Source organism: Trypanosoma grayi (assembly GCF_000691245.1).
Source record: "Trypanosoma grayi strain ANR4 Tgr_479_V1, whole genome shotgun sequence".
Taxonomy (NCBI): domain Eukaryota; phylum Euglenozoa; class Kinetoplastea; order Trypanosomatida; family Trypanosomatidae; genus Trypanosoma; species Trypanosoma grayi.
In genome coordinates, this window is record NW_008826098.1 from 1 (window position 1) to 13,126 (window position 13,126).

General features: G+C 47.2%; 11 protein-coding genes across 11 annotated transcripts; all 11 read right to left on the minus strand.

The window, feature by feature from the left end:
- Nucleotides 1–48: 48 nt before the first annotated feature.
- On the minus strand, nt 49–675 carry DQ04_04791000 (trimeric LpxA-like protein; the record flags this gene model as incomplete). The annotated part of the gene is made up of 1 exon (XM_009313787.1): nt 49–675. The coding sequence occupies one exon, from the start codon at nt 673–675 to the stop codon at nt 49–51; it is 627 nt and encodes a 208-aa protein (XP_009312062.1).
- Nucleotides 676–859: 184 nt separating this feature from the next.
- DQ04_04791010 (hypothetical protein) lies at nt 860–1,429 on the minus strand (the record flags this gene model as incomplete). The annotated part of the gene is made up of 1 exon (XM_009313788.1): nt 860–1,429. One exon carries the CDS (start codon nt 1,427–1,429, stop codon nt 860–862), a length of 570 nt encoding a protein of 189 aa, XP_009312063.1.
- Nucleotides 1,430–2,001: 572 nt separating this feature from the next.
- On the minus strand, nt 2,002–3,192 carry DQ04_04791020 (hypothetical protein; the record flags this gene model as incomplete). The annotated part of the gene is made up of 1 exon (XM_009313789.1): nt 2,002–3,192. One exon carries the CDS (start codon nt 3,190–3,192, stop codon nt 2,002–2,004), a length of 1,191 nt encoding a protein of 396 aa, XP_009312064.1.
- Nucleotides 3,193–3,905: 713 nt separating this feature from the next.
- Nucleotides 3,906–6,053, minus strand: DQ04_04791030 (phospholipase C, delta; the record flags this gene model as incomplete). Its single annotated transcript, XM_009313790.1, has 1 exon — nt 3,906–6,053. The coding sequence occupies one exon, from the start codon at nt 6,051–6,053 to the stop codon at nt 3,906–3,908; it is 2,148 nt and encodes a 715-aa protein (XP_009312065.1).
- Nucleotides 6,054–6,292: 239 nt separating this feature from the next.
- Nucleotides 6,293–6,493, minus strand: DQ04_04791040 (40S ribosomal protein S30; the record flags this gene model as incomplete). Its single annotated transcript, XM_009313791.1, has 1 exon — nt 6,293–6,493. One exon carries the CDS (start codon nt 6,491–6,493, stop codon nt 6,293–6,295), a length of 201 nt encoding a protein of 66 aa, XP_009312066.1.
- A 321-nt stretch (nt 6,494–6,814) lies between these two features.
- DQ04_04791050 (hypothetical protein) lies at nt 6,815–7,561 on the minus strand (the record flags this gene model as incomplete). Its single annotated transcript, XM_009313792.1, has 1 exon — nt 6,815–7,561. One exon carries the CDS (start codon nt 7,559–7,561, stop codon nt 6,815–6,817), a length of 747 nt encoding a protein of 248 aa, XP_009312067.1.
- Nucleotides 7,562–7,830: 269 nt separating this feature from the next.
- Nucleotides 7,831–8,358, minus strand: DQ04_04791060 (nuclear movement protein; the record flags this gene model as incomplete). The annotated part of the gene is made up of 1 exon (XM_009313793.1): nt 7,831–8,358. One exon carries the CDS (start codon nt 8,356–8,358, stop codon nt 7,831–7,833), a length of 528 nt encoding a protein of 175 aa, XP_009312068.1.
- A 163-nt stretch (nt 8,359–8,521) lies between these two features.
- DQ04_04791070 (hypothetical protein) lies at nt 8,522–9,478 on the minus strand (the record flags this gene model as incomplete). Its single annotated transcript, XM_009313794.1, has 1 exon — nt 8,522–9,478. One exon carries the CDS (start codon nt 9,476–9,478, stop codon nt 8,522–8,524), a length of 957 nt encoding a protein of 318 aa, XP_009312069.1.
- Nucleotides 9,479–9,590: 112 nt separating this feature from the next.
- Nucleotides 9,591–10,394, minus strand: DQ04_04791080 (4-oxalocrotonate decarboxylase; the record flags this gene model as incomplete). Its single annotated transcript, XM_009313795.1, has 1 exon — nt 9,591–10,394. The coding sequence occupies one exon, from the start codon at nt 10,392–10,394 to the stop codon at nt 9,591–9,593; it is 804 nt and encodes a 267-aa protein (XP_009312070.1).
- A 114-nt stretch (nt 10,395–10,508) lies between these two features.
- DQ04_04791090 (hypothetical protein) lies at nt 10,509–11,159 on the minus strand (the record flags this gene model as incomplete). Its single annotated transcript, XM_009313796.1, has 1 exon — nt 10,509–11,159. The coding sequence occupies one exon, from the start codon at nt 11,157–11,159 to the stop codon at nt 10,509–10,511; it is 651 nt and encodes a 216-aa protein (XP_009312071.1).
- Nucleotides 11,160–11,287: 128 nt separating this feature from the next.
- On the minus strand, nt 11,288–12,925 carry DQ04_04791100 (hypothetical protein; the record flags this gene model as incomplete). Its single annotated transcript, XM_009313797.1, has 1 exon — nt 11,288–12,925. The coding sequence occupies one exon, from the start codon at nt 12,923–12,925 to the stop codon at nt 11,288–11,290; it is 1,638 nt and encodes a 545-aa protein (XP_009312072.1).
- Nucleotides 12,926–13,126: the final 201 nt, after the last annotated feature.

The window sequence follows — 13,126 nt, forward strand, 5'->3', positions numbered from 1 at the left end:
CACACAGGGGGGGGGAGAGAGAGAGAGAGAGAGAGAGAGACATCCTCATCACGACGACGGGGCCGACAGGAGAGAGAACACGTCGCGCACACGCTCCTCCATAGATATTTGGTGGAGCTCCGCGTCCACGGTGGCCACTGCATGTGCTGGTCGGCCCTCATACACAACGTACGGAGCCAACCTCATGCCAGGCGGCACAACAGAGCCTGAACGCAGCCAAACACCGTCAGGGATTTCCACCCATTCCCCAATCACACAGTCATCCTCAACGAGCACGTAACTTCCAACCGAATGCGCTTCACACACCGCACGTCGTCCTATCACTGTTGTGGATCCCATCGTTACCGGTGTTGATTCGGCTACGCTTCGATTCAGCAAGGCGCGCAGCGGTGGGCGCAGGACACAACCCTCACAGAGGATGACGGCTTCCCCAAATGTCACCGTGGTGATGTCCCCACGGACAACCACCATCGTCTCCGCCAGCAGGAGACCAGATGAGCGCACATCACCCAGCAAGTGGGCCGTTTTGTGCACCCACCGTGAGTCACTGTCACAAACAAGGTCATGGGGCCCGTTATGCAAAGCATCAGGAAACGATGAAGATGTGAGTACGCAGGGTGCCCCTGAAGTCATCGCGATGGGTATGCTCGCGACTGCCGCGGAGCACTCCCTCATCCTACTGCTTTGCTTGCGATGATGCACACGGCGACAACCGTGGACTTCCTACAGCAAAAGGGTGAACAGAGACAGGCCTATAAACGGCTGGCCCTCGCTTAGCCTTACACAGTGCACATACCTCTGAAGCTGCTGAAAAACAGGAAACACTCAGCACAGCTGCTGACAATATCACAGGCAGCACCTACCAAGGATCACTTCGCCGCTCCTCCCGTGTGATAGCAATCTCTGGGTCGCGCAGCACCCAGTGTCCACGGTGGCGCACCGGCATCCGCAATGCCCCCTCACGGAGCGGCGTGAAGGAATCCGGCTTGGGTGGATTTGGAAGCTCCGTCGGTAGCACCGTTTCCTCTCTTTCCTCCAGTGAAGAAAACGCATTCTGCTGGGTGCTCATTGGCGCCTTAAATATGCCAGCTTGGCACCCCGAGTTTCGACGCATGCTTTGCTTCCCGATAATGAGGTCAAGCTGACGCATGAGAGGATCATCATGAAGACGAAAGTATGACAAGGCACTGTGCAACTTCTTAGTATAAAGTTTTGTCACAGTCAGTGAGGAAGACACTGTGAAACACGGCCGAAATGTCTCCACTTCTCGCAGAAATTCACTCTCAATGGCGCGGCATGCCTTAATGTTGCCGTCTGTTGCGGCGTTCTTGTGAGCAAGATGCAGCTTTATCAACTGCAGAGCCCCGTCGAGAAAGGGGCTGGGGTTGTGGAGGGCATTGGACCAGAGGAAGGAGAACCTCCGCAGCATTCCGTCACCTCCGCCACCACTTGGACCTCGAACACAGTCTTTCTCCTTACCTCTCCGCGCCTCACCGCTTTTCTTGCGTTCTTATAGTGAAAGTAGAAGAAGCAAAAAAAAGAAAAGGCAAACCGGCTTGATACTGTGAAAACGAAATCGGATGATACAAATATATACATATATGAGACGGGGCGTTCATTCTTCTTTCCAGCGGGCGCTCAAGCACCCCCTCACACATACACTTGTATGCGTTTTGTGGCATCCAAAAAGACACCACAAGCACCAGAGCTGTGCAAAAAAAAGAAAGTCACTTATCCAACAGAAAGAACGACAACACCAACGCTAAAACGTGTTCCAGCCCGTAAGCACTGAACCACGGGCACAACACGGACACAGGCGTCCTGATCTGTACTCTTGGGGTTTTCCTTTGCGCAGGGGGTGAAATCTTTCGGTATGTGTGTACGTATGTGTCCCTGTGTGTCTGTGTGCGTGTGTGTGTGTGTGTGTGTGTATGGTAATGAAACCAACTCCAAAGCACACACAGCCTGACGGCGCACTGTGATACCAAAACAAAGGGTTTATCACGGATCACCTGTATAACCCATTTTCTTGCTCTTCACTATTTTTGGCCACTTCTTCCACTTCTCCTGGCGAGCAACGTTCTTGAAGGCAGCACCGCGATCGTAAACACGGTCTTCGTGCACGTAGTCTTCCGGTAAAAGCCCCTCTGTCTTCCATTTCTCAATCTTGTCCTTCACTATATCGTCAATCTTCGCGTTCGGGTTGTGTGCACTCGTACCCAGGGTCGAAGGGGTGTGGTCAAAGTATAATTGACGTGGTGAGAACTCTCGCGGAGTGCGTATGCTGTTGTGCCAGCAGACGTGATAATACACCTTGTCGTTCTCCTCAAGGGGAACTCGCAGTTTCCCCGCACCATGACCTCGAAGGTCTGAGTACGTGATGCGAAGGAACTTCACCTTGCGTTCACCAAAGTTAAACAAGTATTTTTTCAGGAATTCGTAATTGTTGTTGTCTTTCACAGCGTTGAGTGCGATAATGATGGATCGGGACTCGACGCGATCCAGATCAGCTTGCACATCTAGCATCTCTTCCAACAGGAGTCGCACGCCATGCTCGTCACCCATGCGGCCCACACTCTTCAAGAGGAAACTCCACTGCGCCGTGTCGAAAAGAGGAGTAAAGTTCCAGCCGTTTTTTAGGCATTTCTCAAAGATGGGCTTCCATCCACTGTGGTCCGTCTTGCTGCAAAAAAATAAAGCGGCTTTCACCAAAGGGAGTGGTGGCTTTGCTGTAGCATCGTCCGCCGCAAAACGTGGATGACAATACTTCTCCCATAAAAGCATAGCATCACCACTTCGCTGGAAAGCACAATGCTGAAACACCTTGGCTAACCAAAGGTCCCTTGTCATTTCGTCATCGATGAGTGGAGCCATGCTTGTGAAATCCGAGATAACCTCCTCAACAGCAGTCTTGGGGAGAGTACGGCCGTGGGGCAGCTTACATAACTGCGGCTCTAAAGCAACACGAAACGCGGGATGCATATCAAACTCAATCCACACGCCACGGTACTTGTTGACAAGTGAGTGAGGACTCTGGTAGGGGGCCGACATCGTTCTGTTGACCGCATGTGGCCGCTCCATTCCCTGTGGAAGGTTGTAGTGCCAATGGTACTGGCTGTAGGCGATCATGGGCGAGGTATCCGGGTTCACAGGTGTGTACCCGAGTGCCCGCCGGGAGGTTCGCCTAAACATCAGCCTTCCACAACAAAAGCAAACCTAGAAATGGATGGTTTCCACTAATTGCGTGTGTTCACCCTTCCAAAAACAAAAAAAAAATGGAAAAGAGTGTTCACTTTCTTTTTTTTTTTGCTTCCGAGAAGCATTCAAGCCAATCCAGTCAACTGAGGAATATACAAAGAAACGCACACCTAAAAAAAATGAGAGTGAATACACACGGAAGATAAAAAAGAAAAGAAAACAAAGGAAGGGAGAAAGTGGTACGTAAAGACAGTGGGAGAAAGGATTTGTGGAGATGCAGTATGCTCCCCGATTGTTCTCGTACCAGCCTAATTCTCCAGCGCGGTCAAAATCCAAAGAACATTGCTAATCGTAGAATTTGGTCCTTTCCTCTTCAGCCAGCCCAGCTCGCCGCGAAGAGTCGCCAGAAAGGGCACCAACCTCAAATAGGGAAATCATTTCTTTCCCTTTTTCTTGTACAAATCATTTGTTGGTTCCAATTCTACGATATTTATCGAAAGGTCCATTCGTCACCACTGTCAGTACTGCCAGGCCGTCACCGTCATCCTCCAGTTCTTGTCATACTATTTGGCTGCGCAGGCACGGCTCCTCTGCGTTACATATATTCCCAATTCTTTGTCTTTATTGTTGTCGTTTGCTTGCATTCCTCTTCACTCTCTTACCATTGCACGACGCGAATACCTCTCTTTCTCATTTCCAAGCTTGCCTTACTTATTCCGACGAATGAAGCAGTACGCACCAATTGTGGATACCCCAAGGTCTTTGGGGCCTCCAGTCTGCTCAAGCGGCAAAACCCGATACCCGTCGCGCAAAAGCGCTGGAGGGAAAGCGGCAGTAAAGCAAAACGAGCCGCCATTTTGCGCAAACTCACACTCAATCACTGCCACCGTTGCATCGTTACATCCCTTCAATGTAACTTTCCTCTCATCTACACGGGCAGAGCCAGTGCCGTACACGCGGGCCGTTCCTTTTATCAAGGGCGGTCCATTGATCTCCAGAGGGCCAGCAATAATGTCTACCGTCACATTCACGGTTCCTTTTTCTTCCGTATCACTCTTGATAAGATAACCGGTGTGTCCATTGTCCACGAAACGGCCCTTTGCCCACGTAGGATATTGACAGGTCTTCCCACTGTCGATCAGCTGAATTCCCATGCGAGTGGCAATGTCAACATAATCCACATTGTCAGTGCCCCTTTCGCTAGAATAAAAGGCAAAATGGTCGTCAAGTTTTTTTCTACTCACTGCCGGGCCATGAATGGTTTTTGCCGTGAAGATCTGTGTTTCCCATGGTCCAGGGTTATCTTTCGCCGTGTATTTCAAAAACAAGATATTCGATAGGGTGGTTGATTCACTCTTGTCTTCTGCGTCAACTGTGCCTCCCACGACTATCTTGATTTCCTCCAAATTCTCCCTTCGCAATGTGAATTCCTCACCGAGTTTTAGTTTGGAAAGTTGTTCACGCATATGTTGCTTGTTCTTGATAGCCACACCGTTAAGATGAGTCAACCAGTCATCCCTCGTCAATCCACCCTTCGCGGCCGGGGTGCCATTAAGGACATCTGTCACGCGCACGCCAAGACCATCTCGGTTCATGTCTGCCACTAGGCAGCCAACAAATGGTTTTAGTTTGCTCTGATATCCAAGAACAAGTACTTTTTTTCGTTGTGCCGCAGGGCTGAATTTTGGATCGCTTATGATGGCTCCCTCAAACATAAGGCCTTTGGCCAACATGGGCCCAAGGACGTTTGTGAGATTCTCGGCCAGCTCATCTTTCAGTTTTACGGGCATGTTGTTGTTCGGGGACAAACACAAGAGAATGGGATATGGGCTACCCAAAAATCCTTCTGTCTTTATACCCACCAAAATATCATTCAGTGGACAGCTCCCGCTAAAGAGCACGCCGGCTTCGTTTTTATTCAGATTCAACACAAATGCCCTAGAGCCGTCTGTCAGGGCTCTCGCGAGATCATTTTTGCTTTCAATGCGCGTTGTTTTGATCAGATAACGAGTCAACGGTTGTGTCATGTCCTGCCAAGCATCTGCCGTCCGTAATGGATCTAGAGCGTTGTTGGTCAACAAGCTTCCCATGTAAGTGTTGAAGTTGTATCTATGAATCGCCCCTCCAAAGCGGTATTTGTACTTCTCGATGACTTGGCTGTCTGTTACATCATTGCGTTGTGTCTCCCGAAGAAATTTTCCAAACTGCTCTTCATTCATGATGTCCCCTCCCTGTGCGAAGGTAGGAAATATATCCATCGTTGTTGGCACCATGGTCGCTGAGTACAGGTGGGAGGATAGATTGTTCAAGAAACTACTCTGTGTATGATTATTATTTTTCGTTCCTTTGCTATCCACAACTGATTTTCCAGCACTCGCAGGCGTTGCTTTTGAGAGGCCAGTATGATCCACAGACCACGCGTTAAGAAGACGAGCAAATCCGTCATCCACGCAGCATTCCTTGACATCGGGCACAACCTTTAAAATGGTCTTAAGTTTAAGTTCACGCGCAATTTTTGTGACGATTTCAACAACAACCTCCACTTTCAGGCGGAACTTTGTGCGCGTAACCTCTACACATGAATTTATGAAGGTCAAAGTGACATAGTGTTGCTCTGCCGGTGAATTGAAGTGAAATCCACCGCCTAAGACCGCCTCCGCTCCCTCGAGGAGTGAGCGCAGGTACTGTTCTGCTCCTGAATGCTGATCATAACTCCGCGGGGATGCTCCAGGGCTTGCGTTGCCGACGGTCTTCTGGGTTGGCTTTGTGTTGCGGCTGGTATAGGAAATAGTCTGGGTCTTCGTGGGGGCCGCCGACTTCTTAACTTGGGACTCTTTGGCCTGACAAGCACCCATGGCTAAAGCTTTGTTTTAGATGGCGGGCAGGCAGATTGAAAACAAAAACAAAAACAGGCAAAGAGAAAAAAAAGAAAAGAAACAGGAACCCCTTTTTGTGTAGAGAACGGCAACTCTTTAAGAAGCTCAAAAAGCCATTGGTGCATTCTCGCCCGGAAAAGCATGGTGACATACAAATAGCCAAAAGCGGATTCAAAACACAAAACAAAGGAATGAGTTCGTTGGGAGTCCCACTTCTTTTAACCAGCCTTGCCAGGGGGCTGCTTGTTCATGCGGAGCTTCTCGCCGGGCTTCAGCGTCTTGGCGAGGTACCGCTGCGTGTACTTCAGTCGCTTGAATGCACGGCCGCGGGGCTGCTTCTTCTTCTCCTGCTTGGCGACCTTGGGGGTCTGGTTCTTCACCTTTCCAGCACGCGCCAACGAGCCGTGAACCTTGCCCATGTCTGGAACTTGAGAAACTACACAGCGATCAACAACACAGGGAATAGACAAAGTGAAAAAAAAGGGTGACTTTAAAACGATAGATATTGCTGTTGACTGCACCAACATACATCATACAATCAAGCTTCACAGGAAGGAAAGGCAAAAAATCCAAAGAGTGTTGAACATGAACGACCAAACAGAGTCAATGAGCACATCCCATCACAGCAAGATGATGATGGAACAAAGACAGGGAGAATGAGAACAAAGAAAAAAAAACAAAATAAATCATGCAATATTGATTTATTTATTTGTTTTTTGTCCTTCTTATACATCGGGGATTTAGTGTATGCTTCTGAGCCATCTGGAAGCAGACGGAGTGGGTGCAAAGGATGGGGGGCCTGATGGGTAATGCAGCCTAGCCATAGTGGGTCGCTGATTGAGAGGAACGTCTAAGATATCGTACAGGTGCATCGACACCAGTGTTGCAGTGGGCAATAGACCATCCTGTGGTGCAACATTGTCGTGGGTGGAATGGTCATCGTTCGTTTCATCTACTGCCTTGTACTTCCAGAATGGACGCTCATATGGTTTTAAAAGAGGAGGAAAACTCCCCGTATATGCCTCTTTCATTTGATGATACGACTCACAAAGAAGATCCCGTGTCGCCAGGTCCTGCAACGGCTCCTCTCCATGGACTGATAATGTCCCCCCATTTCTTGAAGAAGCGCCGTTCTTGCGCCGTGCAGGAATGCCTGCCTTAGTAGCTGTCCGCATTCCTCTCACCTCACTGGCAGGGTTGTTTGGTGAATATCTCTCGGGCGTATCCTCTGACTGTACATCACCACTGGCTGTAGCATTTTTTTCTCGAGAAACAACTTGCAGTTGTGTGTTTCGATGAGCCTTTGGTTTTAAGTCATTGATATTCTTTGGTCTACCTCCCTTGAAGACAGGGGCGGGGCTCGATTGTGTCGTAAGCCGTAACTTCGCCATGTACTTCTGTGAGTATTGTGTTCCAAGAAGCCAATCGTCAAAAGATTCTGGTGGTTCTAGCGTTTTGACTAAGCTTCCCCGGCAAACAGGGTTCATATCCCTGATTATCAAGAAATATTTCTCGACTGCTACAGGAAAAACAGAGCACATTACAAAGAAAAAAGAATATTGGTCAAATCATGTTAAAACAGTGCCGAGTTTTAGTCTGCAATGATTGTGTTTAAAAAGCCCCTGTATGTATATGTGTGCATTCCACCCCTCCATGGATGACTGAAGAAAAGGAAAGCAATGGTAGCTGTAGAAGTAAAAGAGAACGTATTAATTGTCCATTCATGGCAACGGAAGCGCAAGGTGACGCCAGGTAATTAGCTTGGTCCTCTAGCGCGCCGCATTATCTCCTCTAACTGCAGCTCATCGCTAGTCGGAAGGTTTTGCATCTTTTGTCGCTGATCAAACATCATCTTTGCGATGGTTGCCTGTGCACTTTCGTCTAATTCTGAAACGTGCTTAATCGGGGGCTTGAAAGTTTTCATATCTATTTGTCGCTCACCCACTGTGACACAAGGCCACCACTCCTCATACTGAAAGTTTGTTTTCACCAAAGTGATCACTAATATTCTCTTGTCCTCAATACACCACGTACACTCACTGGCTTTGACAGGTTTGTACAATTCCCCGGAAATAATAGGTGGTTTGCCCTTAATGCTCACAGTTAACGTAGATGTCGTAATCTCCACAGAAATCATCTTTGATGTTGTCTTTTCAGGAAGCGGAATGGTAACAATTACCTCCGTGTCACCCTGGCCAAAGGAATATGTATCGTAGTCCCCACCGCATTGTTCATTGCAAGGTATCAGATCCGTCATACCCTTCTGACTCTCAACAAGTGACATCGTGTCGCTTCTCCACGTCGCAGGGAATATATTTTCTACGTGCGAAACATCAATGTCCAAGAAAGGGGGGGAAAAACACAATGAGCAGCACTATTGATGCAGCCAAGTCGACTATTGCTCACAAAGTTACAACTCGATAAATATTTTAAAGCTTTGTACTCCTTCATATTCTGTACAATGGTTCAGATATCGTCAACTGTGAGCGAGGCACGCCTCGCTGAGCTTCACGGCGTAATTCCTCTGCTCGTCGGAGTTGCCTCTGTGACTCCAGATGCGCAAACTCATACAGTGAAATCACGTAGGCTGCACGTTCACACCGACGGAGTGTGACATTACTTTCTACTATATTTGCACGACTCTCTTCTTGAACGCGTGAAGCCGGGATTTGAAAATCATAAGTGGTACGATGGTTAATATCTGGTGTGAAAGGAATACCACCACCATCTTTAACCTCAAATTCAGGTCTATTAACCCGTAAAGAGTTAATTTTATCGACGGGAAGTAGGTTTTCGTGTTGTTTTTGACCAAAGCCAGCGTGAGAGGTGTTCGATACAATAAGATCTGTTTTTACTTCACCATCGTACGGCTGCACTGGTGGAACGGAAATTTTTAGTTCAGGTTGCTGCGGTGGTTGAGTCAATAGCGGTTCTACTGTTGTTTTACAAGTAGGCGAAGAACCGTGTGGGGGTTGAGATATCAAATCTACATAAGCGCCACGTTCTACTTGGGCACTGTCAAAGCTTGATGGAACATCGCCAGGATCAGCAGCTTTATGCTCCAGAGGAACGTCTACTGAAGCACCCTCATTTTGCTTCTTGTTTTGTTCATTGTCAGCTGCCGTTGGTGCTTCCTCCAGCGATGGGGGCTCCTTCTTGCTTAAATAGATAGCGCTGCCACCAGAAATACCAAGTTGTCTCCAGGTGCATTTATAATCAATGGGTCGGTCATAATCACATTTTCGTTCTCTAACTGCATGGTACACCTTGAAGTCCCCCATCCGCTTTATCGAAAGCTTCTTCATGATGTTTGGGAGAGATGAGCTCACAGCATCATCTTCCCGTACGCTAATCAGGACCTTGTCCTCCGGAACCCAGTTGTCACCTATGATTCGAATGATCATTTCTTCATTGCAGGTCAAAAGGGAGAAATAATCTAAGCAAAGGAGCAGAAAACCCCTCTAAAGAAACCAAGATGCAAATCGCACATACGGTCTTAAAACCCCTGAGATCATTTTAATCAAGTAAAAATGTAACGCTACCATAAACACCATAATTAACCTTATACTCCCCCGGAACGGCAGGAGAGCGTGGTCCTGTTCCGCTGCAAAAGACGTACTGCCCCCGACAAAGGGCCCTCCCTATAGAAATAGCGTAGTCAACTGCCAAAGCCACTGCTGCACATGGGCTCCCCAAACAGTTCTTGCCAGATCCAACCTGGACAGGTTCGTCCTTTCGCGTCATTACATAACAATGGTTCCCCAATACTTCCAGTGGAGTTTTGCTAAGTTCGGTTTCTTCACCAAGACGCATGCCAATGCACCCGCCCAAATCCGCAGCATATCCTGTGGCATGAGGAGGGTAAAATGGATATCGTGATCCAGTAAGTTCTATACCAGGCAGAAAAGCATCACATATGGCAGACGCTGAGCCCACTGCTATCTGACGTGGTGCATCACAGCCTAACCGTAGAACAAAAAGAGGCTCGACAAATTGCACACGCTGCTGCTTCACAGACAAGGAGTTCTTCTGAAACGCGTTTGAAAATATGGGCATACACATAGCATCTGTTGCCCTGAAGGACTGCAAAGCCCCTGCGGAAGGAGGAACCACTTTTATGCCCATAAAATTGAAGCCATTCTCCTGCATCACCTCACATAAAAATGAGTGAAACTCCACAAGGCTCTTGGAGTTCGCTTGGTGTCGTGGCATTATTTCGCTGAGAGCAGGCAGCTCTCGATCAGCGTTCTGAATATAGTCCATGAAGGTCTCAGCTGCTGCCTTTGAGACAGCTAATCTTTTCCACGTCCAAGAGAACATTTTCTACATGGACACAAGCAGAAGGTTGCAAAGATCATTCGTTGAGCTTTTGCAGGACAAAAAACAACAGGTACCAAATACTGTAGACATCAGTGTGTCTTTAAAAAAAAAAAACTAAGACTTTGACGCCGTCCTAAGAAACTGATTGTAAATTATGCGAAACTCTTCACCAGGTTCCATTTCTGATGAATACGCCGTGTTATTAGCATGACGTGTAAAGTCATACTCTCTAGCTACTTGTTCCTCCTCGGGGTATCTCATCCCAGTTTGGCGAAGCAAAATAGTCACTGGCGATTTCTGCACAGTTTCTGGAGACGGAACTACTTCTGGTGAACTTGTGGAAGGCTTGCTGGGTATCTCAGCAACTTGCGGTGAATGAGTCAATTCCTCTTGTTTTTTTTCATCGCTAGACGCCTCGCTAGACTTCGCCGATCCTTGTTTTGATTTTTTCCCAAAGAACCACCCAAACAATCCTTTTTCCTTGGATTTCTCGGGATTCTTTTTCTTATGGCAATTCGGCCCTTCATTTATTGCATGCGTGTCTTGGAGTTGTTGAAGGCAATGTATTGTTCCCTTTTGGTCTCCGGACTTACTGGCAATAATATCCCTAGCTGCTTTAGGATCTAAGGGCCCTATCACGGCCTTCAATTCCAGCAGTTCGTTAATTATCTGTTCCTCTGGAACATTTCCCATACCTACTAAGAAGTCTTTAACGATAGACTTATCCAAATCCATCATGGAAGCATAATTCTCTATACGGCCCATTTCTCTAAAACTAAATATGTGCAACACGTTAAATATAACAAGAAGACGGCAAATAAAACTCCTCAACAACAATATAGAAGCAAATTGCCTGTAAAAAATCACTGTTCCTATGTCTTCATGAAAGTGAATTAAAAAGGTAAACTTCGCCCGACACTTGGGTGAGGCGACATTCCCATGCTATCACCAGCCATAGACTCAGAACGAAGAGTTCTTGAAACTGTTGAAAAAGAAACATCATCTGGAGAAGGGGAACCAAAAACACCTTCTGTTCTCCAAGCAGATCCAAGGGCATTTTCCCCAAATTCCATTCCTAAGGCGCGATCAAGCATGTCGCGGCAGAATGAGTCCGCCTTGATACTCAAGGCTGTGTGATAGTGAGCAATTGCCGCCTTCAAATTTCCCATCAAATGATACGTAAATGCCAGAGCACAATGACCATGACTGGCATTGGGGCGGCATTTTACATACAAAGTATAGAATGATACGGCCTCTTCAAAAAACTGCAGCTTTCGATAAACCGTTGCTAAATTAAAAATAATGCAATCCCGGTGCTCAGATGGATTTTCCGGATTTGCAAGAGACTGGTAAGCCATTCGAAGAAACCGGAGGGCCTCTTGAAATCCGTGAGTTCTCACATGCAGAACACCAATCTCATTTAGTACGAGTGAATCATTTGGCATGACAAGACGAGCTTCTTCAAGAAAATGTGATGCCAACCGCCATTGATGAATTCGGCCATATTGCATTCCAACAAACGTGCTGCAGCACGGAAGACCTGGGAAAGAATTCATTGCTCTTCTGTATACACTTAAGGCTTGCTCACCCTCCTCCAGTTTTGCATAGCAGTGACCATAGGCAATCCATGCCTCGGCAAAAGAAGCATCCAATTCCGTTGCTCTGCTAAAAAAACGGCCTGCACGTTCATAATTAGACAGGGAATAATGGAAGCAACCGATGGCGTACACTGCTAGTTCAGCGTGAGCCTTGTTATTGCACAAGAAGTGAGCTTGGTCAAAAAGCTTCGAAGTAGCCTTCACGTCAACTAGAATCAAAAGATGTAGGCACACCGCATCTCGACTAAAAGGAGTTAATTCTAGTAATTCGGTCACCAAGCTTAATGCCTTCTGCAAATCGTTCTTCTCGTATTCAGCTGTAGCAGCCTGTAACTTTAATATGGTCCTGGGAATATTTTTCTGATGGTCCTGTGAAACTGATTCACATGGAAGACAAGCTTTGTAGGAAGCACGCAGAACCTCAGCCTCAGGTGGAAGTCTTAACGATTCCACAACGGCACAAAGATCAGTGACGTTTAACAGACGCTTTTCAATCAAAGCATTCATTGGTTCCCCGCAAAAAGGATCTATCTCCAAGGCAGCCTGATAATGCTGTGCAGCCTTCTTTGTGTCACCAGAGAGCTCTGCACATCTGCCTAGGTAGCATAACGCCAGGACATTCATTGATGACGTCTGTTTCAATTGCTCTGCAAAAGCTGAGCATTCCTTCGTGTCACCCAACTCGTACGCTGATTTCATGGCAATTACAATAGCTTCTGAATTAGCCGCATCGTCATTCAATACATCAGTCGCAACACGAAAAGCCAGATCGTATTCCCGTGCAGCAAAAAGAGCTCGTGCATGGAGAAGCGAATACTGAGGTGACTTTGGCTTCATCTCGCGCAAAATGGCAGTTAGTGAAATAGCACTAAGAGGCTGATCATTATCTAAGAATCTCCGAGCATTAGTCTCTAGTAATGCTATGAGCTTCATGTGTGATTACTCGGGGAGTGCCTTAATATAATAACAAATAGAAAAAAAGGCAAGGAAGCTTTTTAATCTTAGAAGGCTCACCTGATAGAGGCCATTTCAACAAAAAAAAAGGAACCAACATTCCCATTACTTACCGCACCGGAAGAGCAGAAAGCGACAGCCCTTCACATGGTAAAATGAAAGCCCAAAACCAGCACACAG